The sequence below is a fragment of the Taudactylus pleione genome, unplaced genomic scaffold (assembly GCF_031769625.1).
Source record: "Taudactylus pleione unplaced genomic scaffold, aTauple2 ptg000296l, whole genome shotgun sequence".
Taxonomy (NCBI): domain Eukaryota; kingdom Metazoa; phylum Chordata; class Amphibia; order Anura; family Myobatrachidae; genus Taudactylus; species Taudactylus pleione.
This window is the reverse complement of record NW_028284698.1, coordinates 2,605,505-2,621,940: the sequence shown is the minus strand read 5'-3', so window position 1 is coordinate 2,621,940 and position 16,436 is coordinate 2,605,505. Positions and strand designations below refer to the sequence as shown.

The 16,436-nt window shown below is 44.1% G+C and overlaps 1 protein-coding gene across 1 annotated transcript in view; it reads left to right on the top strand.

Annotated features, from left to right (window-relative positions):
• Positions 1-16,436, top strand: part of NRK (Nik related kinase) — a 297,272-nt gene that overhangs the window by 172,488 nt on the left and 108,348 nt on the right. Inside the window, exons 17-18 of the mRNA XM_088482879.1 lie at positions 5,513-5,644; positions 11,744-11,808. Coding sequence (XP_088339005.1) covers positions 5,513-5,644; positions 11,744-11,808 — 197 coding nt within the window. The remainder of the gene's footprint in view (positions 1-5,512; positions 5,645-11,743; positions 11,809-16,436) is intronic.

Below are 16,436 nucleotides of genomic sequence, written 5' to 3'. Positions count from 1 at the left end.
CTGGGGAGGCTGCAGTAAATAAAGGGCTGCGGCTGTGTTGTCCATAAAGGGCCTGGGGCTGCAGTACATAAATGGTGGCTGCTCTGTTGTCCTGTCTATTAAGGGGCTAGGGCTGCAGAACATAAAAGGGTGTTGTGTTGTCCAGGGGTGCTCTGTCAATCCAAGGGTGCTCTTCCCCAGTGTAAAAAAAAAAAGTTAATTAAAATTAATAATTATCATTCCACAAAAAATAAAAGATCTTTTTTATTGTGCTTGTGCTAACTACGCTATTATTGTTCGGTGACACTGCTGGCCAGACCTCAGTTTATCATCCAGGTATTTGTGACTCTGCAGGAGGTCTGTCCGCACTCCGGAGGGGTGCTTTGTTGTCCAACAAGGGGCTGCTGCTTCGTCCAGGGGCGCTCTTCCCCAGTGTAAAAAAAAATATAAACGTTAAATAAAATTAGCATTCCACAAAAAATAAAAATGTCTTTTTTTTTCAGTTTTGTTGTATGTGTGTGATAGCTAGGCTATTATTGTTCAGTGACACTGCCAGCCAGACCGCAGTTTATCATTCGCGTATTGTGACACTTAGTCGTAGGGCAGTGTGTTATTCTTATTCATAAAAAATCTTGTGACACCTAAGTGGTAGCGCAGTGTGTTCATTTCTTATTCATAAAAAATATTGTGACACTAAGTGGTAGCGCAATGTTTTACTCATAAAAAATCTTGTGACACTAAGTGGTAACACGGTGTGTTATTTTCTTATGCATAAAAAATCTTGTGACACTGTAGGTCATTGATACCGCAGTGTAATATTTTAAAATTGGTGCAAATTGACATGTGTGCTGTACCCCACTTTATTTGGTTTGTTGATACGGAGAACAATCAGTTAAAAGGAGAGCATGAACCACATACTAGTGCTGGAGCAACTGCCAGTGCCACCAGTCATGATGATACTAGTCCATCTACATCATCTACTAAAGCCGATGCCCAGGGGCATATAGGGCTTAAGTCAAGGTATCTAAAATCAAAGAACCACTCTTTTACAGTGGTAAAGTAAAATAACATCAAAGGGAAAGTTAGCTGCAGAAACACCTAAAATTTTCAATTTGCCTTTCACCACACAAAGTGGCAAGGAAAGGCCTTTATTTATGACTGGTGGTTCTGCCTCTTATGATGATCTAAGCACAAGTGAACATGCTGACATCTGAAATCGAGGATGCTTCTGTGGAAGTGCACCAGGATGAGGAAGATGTTGATGATGATGATGTTGTTGATGAGGATGTTGTTTGTGTAAATCAGGCACAAGTGGAAGAAACAGTTGTTGCCCATGATAAGGAAAATCCCATGGTCATGTCTGGGCATAAGACAAAAAAATCCACTTCTTATGTGTGGAATTATTTCTACCCAAACCGGACAAAAATTGTCAAACCATACATACCCTTTGTATAGCCAGAATAAGCAGAGGTAGGAACCTTAACCATTTAGGAACCTCCTCCCTGTTACTCCATCTGCAGCGCATCCTTCATAAAAGTTTTTTCTAAATTCAGAAACTTTGGCTAAAGAAGTACCAAGAAGCAGTCCAGCATCAGCTACCTCCCTTCTCTCCGCTAGATCCAAGCACCTGCCATTGCCATCTTCACCACCAACACCTTCATCAATAATATCCTCAATAATGAAGTGATTGGTTTGTTTGGGCCCCTAGAAGACAAGCTACAAATGGGCAGCTGACATTGCTGGCGATGATCTCTACATGCACAAACTGGCTTTACAGAGGCAAGATGTTGTTGCCATCATCATCTGGTTCCTCACCCTCATCAGCGTCTACATCATCTTTCTTCACACAATATTAGTTCGTTCCCGCTGGAATCCACCATTACAGGTGTCTCTGTAATTTTTGGATGTAATTGGCGGTAAAGGTCTTCCCCATTGATTTTGAAGTTCATTTTGATGAACATCATCTTTTCCACATTTTGAGGAAGTAGCCTCCTATGCCAATTGCCGACATGGTTGCCGGTTGTGCTGAAAACTCATTCGGATTACACACTGGATGGTTAGCAGCTCCAGTAAAGCAAAGCCAGTTTGTGCAAAGGCCTCCAAATTGCCTTTTTTTCCTGCTAGTAGTCAAACGGACTGTCTGACATGCCTATTTGGATGCTATCATTAAAAATAGTCCTCAACCATTCTTTGAATGGTGGCCATATCAGATGGAGTCACTGTAGAGGTCTCATTAATTTAATTGTAGGCAATTCTTTTAGACCCAACCAGATGTCAAAACTTGGTGGTGTTGACTCCCCTGTATCACCAGTGGGTCTGTTGGGAAAGTTTAGTTTTTCCTTGGCAGCCGCATTTGCTGGAGAAACTGAAGGAGGAGCCATCAATGCATCACATGCCACTTGAGCTGACAATTTGTTTACCACAGGTCTTTGCATCTTTTCAGATCTGTGTCTATTGGGAAGAAAGACACGACATACAAGTTAAATAGGATTGAGCACGGTCGCCAAAATGTATTGATCCAATTGGAAGGTCCTGACAACCCTTGGTTCCTGGTGAAGTGAATAAAGGACTTGATCTACAAGTCCAACGTACATTGCAGAATCGTTTCATTTCAGCTTCTCCATCAGTTTCTCAAGTTGCTTTTCCAACAGTCTAATTAGGAGAATTACCAAACTCAAGCTGGCAGTATCTGAACTCACTTCACAGGTGACTACTTCGAAGGGTTTCAGCACTTTGTACAACACGGAAAGTATTTTCCAGTGAGCTTGAGTAAGGTACATTCCCCCACCTCTTCCTATGTCATGGTTTGCGGTGTTGCTTTGGATGGCTTTTTGCTGTTCCTCCATCCGCTGAAGCATATAAAGGGTGGAGTTCCACCTTGTAACATTATCTTACTTCAACTGGTGGCAGGGCAAATTCAACATTTCTTGCAGGTGCTGCAATCTTTTACATGCACCTGCTGAATGGCGAAAATGTCCAGAAATTTTTTGGGCCAGAGAAACCATCTCCTGCATGGCCCTGTCATTTAAAAAAATAATTTGCACCACCAAGTTGATTGCTTGAGAAAAATGTAGGACATGTTGGAATTCACCCAGCTGTAATGCTCTCACAATATTGGTGGCATTGTCAGAAACTATGAGTCCAATGACTTCCCTGAGTTTTCCTAAAAGGTTGTTAGTGGTATGCCTCTTAGTGAAACTGGTGATACACAGAGTACACTGCCTCTGAATGAGCTGCTGTTTCTTAGATGCTGCTGCTGCTGTTGGTGCCGCTGAAGGCAATACACCCACCCAGTGGGCTGTTACAGTCATGTGATCTGTTCCTCTTGTCCACATATCTGTGGTTAAGTAGACAGTGGATACAATGGCATTTTGGAGGACACTTTTTTTTAACTGTACAGGCTTGGAATTGCTTTTCTAGTGAAGTGGAATCTAGATGGATTTGGTAGCTGGTACACACGACCTCAATTAACTGTCTAAAACTAAAACCCACTGCATTATTGGCGGATATTGGATGCACATCTAATACTAGCATAGATGTTATGGCGTCAGTGATCCACTGTTCAACTGGGAGACTGCTGTCATACTTGCTCCACCTTGCAAAGGATTGTTTAACAGTCAATTGTTTTTTAAACTACTACTGGGATGAAGATCCACTCCCAGGAGCAGCAGCAGCTCAAGGATTTTTCTGGGCAAGGACCAATGTGAATGATTTAATATTTTTTTGTAAATGCCTCCTCCCCTCTTCCCTCATAAATTTGCTGCGGAATCAAAATTTTTTATTAAATTTGCTACTAATCAACCCTTCCTTTACCTGCCTTCAACTACATACATACTCCAACTCCCTCAGGCCTCTTGAATAATAAAAACATTTGTTTCCTGATGTGTCATGTTGGAAGTTGAACTGCCACAGCAGCTGAAATATTTTACATGTGGTTGCTGAATGCCAAATATGTCCAAAAATTACATACAGTGCGTAAAGCCGGCTGAGGTAAACTGAGACACGCCACCTGTTGTTGACAAATAACTTCCAATAGGCCCGGCAAACATCATGGATGCTGGGAGTTCTAGTTCAGCTGGAGAGCTACAGGCTGCTTTCCTCTGATGTAAACAGCAAGTCTTGGTCCCATTTTCCCTAACAACCTCCCTGAGCACAAAGTAAATGTCTGTTTACAGTGTGTACTAGCAGCACCGCCACAACAAGGGCCACTGCATTTCTATTTCTGCATTTCTAACCTCCTCCAGATCAAACATGTCTTTTGTTCCTACACTGATCTTCCCTCATAATTTTTTTAAGAATCAAAACATTAAAATAAATAAATTAAAAGCTAAATCAATCCTTCCGTCCTTTCTCTGACTTTAGTCCTTAAACATATTCCAATTCCCTCAGGCCTCTGACCTAGTTCTTGATTAATGAAAACATTCTTGGTTTTTAAACTTCCTATGGGGTCATATAGTTTATTAAACTGCCATCCTGTCTACTGCTGCAGTACCACTATGTGCCATGTTGGAAGCTGAACTGCCACATGTTAGTGCTGCCCACTGCTGTCACTTAGCTTAGTCAGCCAGCTAGTTGGATGCAACCTTTTGGCTTAAACTGGATGACATCAATATTGTGAGCTGTAAGGTGGTCAACATTGACTGGAAATGAGTGGAAATCAATGTTATTGAGATTAACAATACTGTAGGAACAAAAACAGGCCCAAATTATGTGATTTTAGCTGTTTTTATAAAAAAAAATTTAGAAAAAAAACAGATCCAAAACCAAAAAAGGTGGTTTTGCCAAAACCAAATTCAGATCCAAAACACAAAGGAGATACAGATCCAAAACCAAAGCACGGGGGCCACCGTTTCCGATTTTGATTTTAAAATACTTTTTTCTTACTTTTTTAACGTACCAATACTTTAGTTTCAGATTTCGCTGGCACAAAACCTTTCTTGCAGTTTTATTTTAAATCATTGAATAAAAGTGACATTTTAATATTACCAATTACTCAAGAGTATTGGGCACCTGTTTTTAAGTAGACTCAATGTTTGTCTAGTCGTGGATTGACAGGTTGTACCAGTCCCAAGTGTAATCAAAAAGTGGAAAATGAGACCACTGCAGGATTTTATTTAAAATGTCTAAATGTAAAATATTGATTAAAGCTTCACCAAAAACAACGACAGACCATTACATTGCCAATCTACTAATTTCCCCCCCATTAAAAGTTATCCAGAATAATTACTTTCATTATTAATACTACCCTATGTTAGCTTTAGTAGTGATGTACAGTTTGTACGATGTACACTGACATTTATACATAAAAAGAGCAAATCGATACAAACGTGTGAGGATGGCCTTGCTCACGGGAGCTTTTAGTTTATCCATGTACTTCCTCAAGACTATCAAGGAAAAGGATAACATCATTATGTATAACTTTTACTCTCTGGAGAGCAAGATGGAAATAGTTTGCTCATTCAGTGCGGCCGCCTGTGATTCAACATTATTATTTCATCCATGTGTTTGTATTTGTTATCTCTCTTAAATAAAGAATGAAAATCTCCGCTCCAGTAGAGACAATCACTACAGCAGCTCCCTCTCTGACATGGTCATAACTCCTCTGACCCCGGGAAAAGATGATGTGTTCTGGAGCGCCCTGCAGGTTGAAGAACAGCCTCCTAAGGTAGAGGGGAATGCCCTTTTCTTAATATTCTGCAATTCACGTCATAGGTACTGCATTACAGATTACTTATAGTGCCTCAGAGATTTACCTACTGATTCTTTGTTTCTGTAGTCTGATGCTGTATTGTATAATGATGCTCAGCCTGTGAGAGAGTACTCTAGGGCTAGGTTAAGAGGGGAAATGTGCACAGTTATAGGTCACTAATGCACAGTCCTAACTAACTTGCACTGATTTTATTCGTAATAGTGCACTAATAAGGGGTATCTGACCATATGTAAAGAACTAAAATATAAGTTTAGGAATTATTTAGTAAATACCACTGTCCCAAATAGAGGATTTGAGATGGACAATACTTTGGTTCACTGCTGTTCAGCTAAAAATTATTTTTTCTGTCACCATGGTGCCAAAGGGTCTTCAACACCATCACTCCAACATTATGCTGCTTTTATAGAAGGGGACATACTATAAATTATATTTGTTTCCATAGACATGAACTTTAAAGCATTGTATTGTTATAATTCTTTAAGGACATGGAACACATTGTTTTGTATACTGTATATTGTGTAAGCCAGGGGTCTTCAACCTTCGGCCCTCCAGCTGCTGTGGAACTACAGATCCCAGAATGCCCTGCCACAGTTTTAGCATGCTGTTATATCAAAACGGTGACAGGGCATGCTGGGATGTGTAGTTACACAGCAGCTGGAGAGCCAAAGGTTGAAGACCCCTGGTGTAAGCTGTCTCAGGTAAAGCATGAATAATACTCACAGAACCACATAAAATTTTAAAATTTTCTCAGTATTGTGATTGTCGGAGGGGCCCAGGTCTGCCTCCCCCTCCCTCTGACCTGTCAGCACTGCTGCCCAGAGCTGGGGAGAGAGGCTGCTGCTGCTGAGCAGCAGCAGAAGTTTCCTTCGCCTGTACTGGGGTAGGAGGTATTTACCTCTGGCTGAGGGGCTCACAGCGCTTTGCGGATGTGCAATTACTATTTCTGAAAGGGAGGTATGGGGACAACTCGTGATTAGGCCACACCTTCTGAAATTTACTGGGGTCCGGACATGAAACTCTACAGGCTTGACTGCCATACACAATGTTCTAGCATTAGCTGCGTGTTACCTATTGCCATAAAGAGGCAACACGCAGCCCCGCCCACACCTCTACTTCCCTCCTGCTGTCCGGCCAGTGACTACACCTCTGCTCTGCTCCAAAGGAAAAATACAGGACACAAAAATACAGAGATCCCAAATACTGGCACAGAAAAATACAGACAGAACTTGTAATCCAACATCTGAAATACCGACAAACCTACAACTGTCACAATGCTGAACACAAAAATACCGACATGCAAACACCGGCAGCAACATATAGATATTGTATGTAGAAACACCGACAAACAATACTACCATGGTGTGATCGGAACTAAAGAGATAAGTGAACACATGTTTACATCTGCTCCAAAATTCATCCCGGCCTCACATGGTGATATATTTACTAAAAGTTAGATTTTTTTTTTTTTTTAAATATTAGTAAATGTGTGATCTAGACCTAAAACACAACTTTGATAGATTTTGATTGATTTAAAATTGATCAAAATCAACCTTTCGTAAATATAACCCATGGTCTCAAATGTCCTGCAACAGAAATCATAGGACCCAGTACACTCATTGTTTGGAGACGTCCCCGGCAGGCACAGGTCTATCGCTTGAGAGTTTGCCTACCCTGTATGTGGTTTCTCTGCAACGGGGAACCTCTGAAGAAATTGTTCCTCCCTGGGCAGATGGTGACAATCAGTATTCACTATTCACGTAGGAGATCACATTGTCAGAAAGATGCCTGTTTGTGTAGGATTATAACCAATGTCATTGTCATGTAGCAGAGCTTCGGCCATATAATACTAGGTCACAGAAGTTTTAGAGCAGGGCAACATGTGAACTTCCCTGATCAAACAATATTATATTATTTAACTGTATTTGATAATTTTGTACCATCTGTATCAGTAATGTTTCTTTAGAATAAAGATTCCTGTCCCGAGCCTTTTCCTTCTAATCCTATCAATTGTGGATAATCTCCAGCCACTTCCTCCATGTCTCTCCAGCTCCCTTTTGTCTTTCAATCCCCAGACTCCTTCTGTCTCTCCAGCCCATCTCCAGTGTCCCTCCGGTCCCCCAGTGCTCCTCTAGCCCATCTCCAGTGTTATTCCAGTCCCCAGTGTCCCTTCATCCCCACAGTGTCCCTCCAGCCCCCACAGTGTTATTCCAGTCCCCAGTGTCCCTTCATCCCCCACAGTGTTAATCCAGCCCCCACAGTGTTAATCCAGCCCCCACAGTGTCCCTCCAGCACCCACAGTGTTATTCCAGTGCCCAGTGTACCTTCCAACAATCTCTTTTGCAATTGACACTTAAAGCTGTCTCTTTTGTTGCTGCCATGCTTCTTTTGCTGTGCTGCATTTATATTTTTCAATTTGCATTCAGAATCTTTGTGTCCTATTCTGTGAAATACGAAGCATTAATACTTGAACTTTTTGGAATTTGTACTGTACTACTAGGGTGTAATGCAGTATTCTCAGCACTTAACTCAACTGGAATGCATTCCTGGAACTGCAGAACTTTGGTTCTAATGATTTCTGTTGATAGCTTAGCTGTACTAGATTCTTAAGCTACTTCTAGAAAATATGTTTCAGACATTAGATTTTGTAGCATCGCCATAGCAATCTTCTTGTCATTGACTTGGACTCCTACAGATGTTAAGATGTCCATAATTCATTCATTAATCGATCAAGCCGCAGACAATTGTCCTATCTCGGGAGGTTAGTCTTTCCCTTGCGTGGTGGCTCCAGAGCTCCCACTTGGACAGGGGTTGCCCCTTCGGGATTCTGTACTGGGTACTTCTCACCGCGGGTGGCAGTCTTTGTGGGTGGGAAGCTGTGACCTGCCAGCAGTCCTTCCAGGGTCGATGGATGGCTCAGGAGAGCTGTCTCCAGATCAATGTACTGGAATTTTGAGCCATCTTCAAGGCTCTCTGTCAGGCTCAGCAATTCCTTCAGCACCACCCACAGTCCAGGTACAATCAGACAACGTGACCATCACTTACATAAACCACCATCAGGGCAGCACTCGCAGTCGCTGCGCCATGAAAGAGGGCGAGTCGCATTCTCCATTGAATGGAGCATCATGTTCCAGTTCTGTTGGCGGTTTTCATTCGGGGGTCCAAAATTGGGAAGCGGACTTTCTAAGGCATCAGGACATCCACTCAGGTGAGTGGGCCTTTCGTTCGGACGTCTTTCAGCTTCTAGTTCATCACTGAGGCCTTCCCGACATCGATCTCATGGCGTCTCAGTACAACCAAAAGGTACCAAAGTACGGATCTTGCACCAGAGACCTGGAGGCTCTTCTGGTGGATGCCTTGGCAGTTTGGTGGTCTTTCAATCTCATGTACATATTCCCTCTGATATCTCACTTCTGTTGGGAGTTTTCTGCAAGTTCAAGTTGGAAGGTGGCACTATGATTCTGGTAGCTCCTGATTGTCTGCAGAGGGCTTGGAATGCAGATCTTCTGTGCCTCTCCATTGATGCTCCACTGCTTCTTCTTCTATGGTCGGATCTTCTGTCTCAGGGTCCATGCTTTCACCTGGACCAGACTCACCTCACTTTGACGGGGTGGTCCTTGAGACATCCATCTTGAGAGCTAAAGGTTTTTTGCGGTCAGTCACTCGCACCATGTTCAATGTGCAGAAGCCTTCATCTGCTAGAGTTTATCATCGGATTTGGCATGCATACTTTTCCTGGTTTTCTTCCAGGGGTCTTAACCCCAGATCATTCAGGCTTTCCCGAGTTTTCACTCTTATTTCTACAGGCCGGACTGGATTATAGTCTTTGTCTGTCTTCCTTAAAAGTACAAAGTCTCTGCCCTTTTTGGTTCTCTTTCAGAGACAGATTGCCTTGATGCGTACCTTCTTTCAGGGAGTTCTTCACGTGCAGCCTCCGTTTGTTACTCTGGTGGCTCCGTAGGACTTGTCCCTGGTGCTTCGGGCTCTTCATTCACCTCCCTTCATGCCTTTGGATTCGGTGGGCCTTCGTTGACTCATGTGGAAATCTATTTTCCTTCTGGCTATTGCTTCGGCTTGGAGAGTGTCAGACTTGAGCGCACTGTTGTGTCACTCTCCCTTTCTGGTCTTTCACTCGGACCAGGCCATTCTTCAGCCATTCTTCGGATTGTGGTCCCAGCTTTTCAGTCTCCGGAAGATCCTGCGGATAAGGCCTCTTTAGATGTTGTATGGGCCCTCCGCATCTATGTGGATTGTACCAGGGTTATCCGCAAGTCAGATCCCCTTTACATTCTCTATGGTTTCCACAAGTGAGGCTGGCCGGCTTCCAAGCAGACCTTAGTCAGTTGGCCCCGCTTAACCATCCACCACGCGCAAGTGGCGGCGGACCTTCCGGCCCCGGCCGTCGAGACTGCTCATTTCACAAGGTCGGTTGGTACCTCTTGGGCAGCTAGTTGTGGAGCAGCTTTGCAAGGCAGCCACGTGGTCTTCTGTTCACACGTTTATCCGCTTTTATGCATTTGATACCTTCACCTCCATGGATGCGGCTTTTGGGCGACATGTACTCAGTGCAGCTCTGGAGCGTCCCATCTCTTAGGGGGGATTGCTTAGAAACGTCCCCAGCGTAGTCCCTGTGTCCCCTATGGAAAGTGCAGAAGAAAAGGAGACTTACATCTTACCTGTTAAGTCCTTTTCTTCGCACACCATAGAGGACACAGGGCACTCACCCCGACGCACCTGACTGGTTGGGTTTTTCCTCGTTTTCTGGTTTCCCCGTCTCTTCGGGTGTTTGTGTCTGTGTGTGTGCCGGTCCTCCTTCTTCCCGCTCCTGCCTTGGGCTTGCTAACTTGACTGGCCTGCCTGGGCTGGGGGGTGGGGTACAGGGGAGGAGGAGCCTGGGCTGCACAATTCTGAAGAAATTAACTGTTGGGTGCCCAGACTCCATTTGCCAGCCTGTATGCCAGCGTAATCCCTGTGTCCCCTTTGGAGTTTGAAGAAAAGCACTTGTAAGACATAAGTCTCCTTTTTTTAAAGGTAAATTCATTTTGCAAATAGTTTAATGATGCCCCAGATTTTGAAGAAAAAAACATTCAATTGCTAATGTTATATTAGAAAACGTTAGTGTATTTTCTTAGCCTGACTAAACACGGGAATAAATCTTTTTGACAGTGTCTAAGTATCTCTAAAATTCAGCCAAGCATTGCAAATGATGTTTTCAAACCTATTAGAACTTCAGAACTCTACAAATAAACTAGAGCGGAGACTTACAGAGGAACAGAGGCTGTTCTGTAAACGCCATCCACATATCCTAATTTCATAGATATGAAGTACAGCTTTTTATGTCTCTTAAGAAAAATAAATGAACCATACTGAAAGCTGACGTTGTTTTCCCCAATGATAAGAAATCTGATGCATGTATAACCCACATATAGCATATTCCTCTAATCAGCTCACGCTGGAGATGGATGGAGTTGTAAAGCAAATATATAGTATATAGTATTATTCAAAGCTGCTTCATGACAATATAAACTTAAAACTGAATTAAAAATAAATACTGGTTTAAAGGGACACCAACCCAAAACGTACATTGTATTATACTGTATGTGAACATTATAAGCAGTATTTTCTATATGTTTCAGAAAATATTTAACATACTGTTCCTATTGGAAATCTACTGTATATACTTAATACCAATAGACCCTGTCGGTAAGCCTCCTGTGTTTTGGAGCTTCTTATAGCTGATAAAAAGGGCAGGTGTATAGCAAGGTTTTTAGGGTTATTTTACACTTTAAAAGATTGCAATGTCTGCTATTTATGAACTTTAACATTTAAAATAATTGCAACACATGGGAACAACATGTATTATAGACTTAGTGGACCTTCAAAGTACAATGTGATGCTGGTGTCAAGCCTTTTATGCCAATGTGACTTCCCATAACTATATAAGACTTCCTCTGTGTGTTTCATTTCTTATTCTTTTCCAGTCTGTGAAAACCCCTACAGTAATCTATTGGCTAGCAGAAATCAGACATGGATTATAAATTTGTTTTCACATTTCAGGTTCCAGAGAGAACCACATCGAAGTTTAACAAGGATAGTCGAGGACACCAGAGAAGTCCATCTAGGTAAGTCGGTGCAACAGATCACATTACACTTCCATTTTGGGTCACAAGGACAAGCAAACACACAATTCTAGAAACATAGTTGCAAGTTACTGTACTTTCTTTGCAGTACATAGAAATATAAATTATAGTTAAACTACAGGAACTAGAAGAAAAAAAAAAGTGTTGTGCAGTGAGCTAGTTATTATAAGGCAGGACTCGTGATGTGGAAGATTATCATTGGCTTTGCAGCAACATTACTAGCTTAAAGGGGAGAATTATTTATGTCCATTATTCATTCGAAACTAACCCCCCCAAAATGAGATTGCTTATTCTAAACAATCCATGTATACAGCATCTACTTCTTTTTATGAAGACAAAGGTGTGTGCTTCAATCACTAATTGCAGTGAAAAAGCTGGGCTAACGAGATGGGTCCAAAAGGAGGAGGAGGACGCACCCCGGAACCAAAATGCCCCTTAGGAGGGAAAAGACATCTTCTGCTCTGTGAAAGCTAAGGGGGGCTTGACATCCTCTCCTTCTAAGGAGAGATCCTCTGACAACTTGGGGAGAGAGTGCCTATAAGGATTTCACCTAAAGCCCTCCAAAATCATGAAAACACACACACACTAACACACCATGTGGTGAAGCAGAGCCGTAACTAGACTTTTTGGTGCCCTGTGTCAGAGAGAGCATTGGCACCCCCCCTCCCATTTTTTAAATAGGGACATAAGATGCACCTGAAAAAGGACCATGGCCTCATGGGGAAGGGCCAGGGGAGAGATAGGAGAGGCCAGGAGATGCTGGGGATAAAAGAAGTGGAAGCTACAAGTGAGCATGATAATAAACAGGAAAACTGACAGGCCCAAACAGTGCTGTTGTTCATCAATGGCCTCACCCGCACTGATATGGCCTCACCCGCACTGATATGGCCTCACCCGCACTGATATGGCCTCACTCACACTGATATGGCCTCACCCACACTGATATGATCATTGAACATCTTCACCTTTAGTAATTGTGAAAAGCATTGCTAATCAATTAACGACAGGAGGTACCTAGAACGGAATCGGTATAACATACCGCCGGACGTGAGCCCAGCGGATGCAATACCAACGCCGGAAGACAGAAGAGTAAAGATCCCGACAAGGATCTACACTATCCCCAACCTTCTCCCCCCCTAACCCCAACCCTGCCCCAGGGATGCCTAAACCTAACCCCCCCTCCCCGCACCCTAGACTTAACCCTACCGGGGGGGGTGCCTAACCCTAACCTCCCCACCGGGGGTGCAGAACCCTAACCCCCCCCTTCCCCTGACTGTCCCGGGGGGGTGCCTAACCCTCAGTCCTCCCCGGGAGCCCCTAAACCTAAGCCTCCCCGCCCCACGGCTGTCTGCTCCCGACGCCTGACATACCTTCGTTCGGTATGCCAGGCGTTGGGATAGTCGGGAAGCCAGCAGTCGGCATGTCGGCCACCGGCTTCCTGACCGCATACCCCTAGAACACAGTGACAATTATCAGTGTGATTTTAGTAGGGATGTGCAGGCTCGGATAGGTTCGAGTTTGCACGTGGAGTTCGGATTTTTCCCTCCAAAAAAACGGAACTCAGAACGAGGCAAAACGTCATCTTACATGGACGAACCTCATCATTCCTGGTCTTTTGTCCAGGAATGATGATGTTCGTCCATGTAAGATGACGTTTTGCCTCGTTCTGAGTTCCGTTTTTTTGGAGGGAAAAATCCGAACTCCACGTGCAAACTCGAACCTATCCGAGCCTGCACATCCCTAGATTTTAGTAGATTTTAGTCATGGTGCTCCAGATTACAGAAACCCCCTTTATCTGTATAATACAAAGTCCTAAGCACCCTGGATAATAGTTAATACATCTATACATTTTTTGTTTATATTCCTCTTACCAGCAAAGGCCCTAAAGCTACATTGCTATGGCGTGCTGACCCGTGCAACCAGCAGTAAGCAGAAGTATGCTAAATGATGTTGCCAGAGTCAGCAAGGCATTGCAATAGAGCTGCCAAGACGTAACAGGAATGATGAAGCTGCAATATTTAAAAAAAAAAATACTACAAAATTTCTTTAAATACAAGAATATAGTAATTTCTATTCTGTATTGTCATATGCTGGAGTACATAAAGAAAAACTAATTTGAAAAATAGAAGCAACCTAGTCAAGATATAGGACCTGATTCAGCAAGGATCATAATTGCAAAGCTGCACGCAGGCTATAGATATGATGTATGCACGCAGGCAGCTTTGCAATTGCGATCCTTGCAGATATGGTAATGCACAGGAGGCATCACGCCCCCTGTGCATTACTTATCCGAGCTACATTTACATCCTTGCTGATATTCAAATGCAGCAGGAGGTGTATAACACCCCCTGCTGCATTTGCGTACCCAGCACTGCAACGGAGGTCGCAGGCTGATATCACCATCACGACCATCAGTGGTCGATGGTCGCGTTGGTGGATGGCACCAGGCCGCCAGCCAGCTGAGTAAGCCTCAGCTTACTCAGGCAGGCTGGCTTGCGAGCCCAGGACACTGCGTCGATCGACATAGAACCTGGGTTTGCCACTCCCGGAAAATAGCGGACACGCCCCCATTTCCGGGAAAGCCGGCCGCCCCTGCGCTGCCCCTTAAATGCCTCTGCCTGTAAATCAGGCAGAGGCATTGAAGGGTCTGCGTGTGACTACACAAGACCCATTCTGCACACTGGCAGAATGGGTCCTGCACACGCACAGATTCCCGATAAGGCCCTCTAAGCATTCTGATGATCAAAATATTTATAATAAACCCCAACAATTAACATGATTTTTTAAAGTAAGGTTCTTAGTAGATGTTTGGCCAAAGATGTTTGCCCACCTACCACGTCACGAACCTCATAAGGTGGGTACTGCAATGTAAAGGACCCATACCAATTAAAATCACCTGGGGCAGGTGGGAAGAGTGAAAGCCCTAGAGAAGGGGTAGCACCTTCAAATGTACCTTATATACACACATATACAGCTAAAAAAAAAAAGGGTCTGGGCTGCACATCCCAATCTTAAACAGCAATATATGTAAGAGTTGAACACTAGCCATGTGAAGAACTTGATTTTGTCATTACATGGACAGATTAATGCTTCCTATTAAAGAAGCAACAAGGAACGCCACTCTGATGCCCCATGTCGAAGTAACACATATATACGGCAAGCAGTGATGGGCAATAGGGCCGAATATCGCCCTCCCGAGCCTTCACCAGTGGCCCCACCTCATGCCTGCTTTATGTCCTGTTGGGCCCAGCACCTATTCTCTGCTTTGTGTCCCATTGAGCATGATCCGTGTCTCCAGCTCTTATTGAATCAGAATGGGGCATAGTGCCTGATATAGAGTTGTACGCTATTAGTCTTTGGACGCAGCAGTGATGCTAAAATATGTTCGTACCACAGGATGCATGTGAGGACAAAAGACGCCCCCTGACAGCATCGCAGATCCAAGTCTGTAGACACATCACCAGATCACCATAGCAACTATCGGTTTGCTACATGGCTGAGTAAGCCGAAGGCTACTCGGAATTACCGTTGCAGCTCCGTAGCAGAGGCCGGTAACACTACTTCGGAAGACGCAGGCACTGACCTCACCTCTCCCAGAAAATGGGGGCAAAACCCCCGTTTTCGGGAACGCTAGCCATTGCCACCTGATTTCCAACCCCCTAACTGGTGCAGTCTTTTATTTTAATCTATTTAGGGAGACAGTGGGGCTGATAGTGTATGGGGGGTACACATGCACATGGCTCTGGCCACACCCACACAGCACTGGTTACAGCTCCTCCCCTCCCCTCCCCTCCCCCCCTAACCTTAACCTTCCCTTAGGGGTGCCTAACCCTAACCTCCCCCCTAGTGCCTAACCTCCCCCCATGGATGCCTAAACCTACCCCCCCCCGCACCCCAAACCCTACCCACTCGGGGGGGTGCCTAACCCTAACCTCCCCCCTAGTGCCTAACCTCCCCTTCCCCTAGCCTACCCTTCCCCGGGAAGGTGCCTAACCCTAAGTCCCCCTGGGAGTCATTAAACCTAACCCCCCCCCAAATCCCCGGGCTAAGGGCCTGATATCTCTTTCAGCTGATCATCTTGGTGAAAACATGCTGCACTGCAGGTGGGGCAGATTTAAAATGTGCAGAGAGATTTAGATTTGGGAGGAGTGTTTCCAAACTGACATCTAAATTGTAGAGTAATAATAAAGCTGAGCAGTATTTCTAGGCTTCATGCAAAAGCAGCCAGTATTTACTCCACATGTAAAAAAACTTATGTATTTACACCCCTTGCATTGCAATATGGTTTGTTCAAGTTCACAGTTGAGAAAGATATCTCACTCTGGGCCTGATTCAGTCCCGAATGCTATTTGCGGACGGTCGTTCCAAAAAAGGGGCCGGCTATTTAAATTGAGCGCTCGCTCTTTGCGGTTTGTTGACGCCTCTATGTCTGAGCGAGCGAACGAAAAATGCGCTCACTATTTTGTAAAGACGCCCCTTTGCTGTTCGCATCACACGTCATCTCCGGTATTTATTAGATTAATCGGGAACATCGAAAGGCATCTGAACTGCTCGCAGTGCTTGTGGTAGCTTTTTCCTACCGCTATCACTGCGAGCAGTTCAGGCTAAAA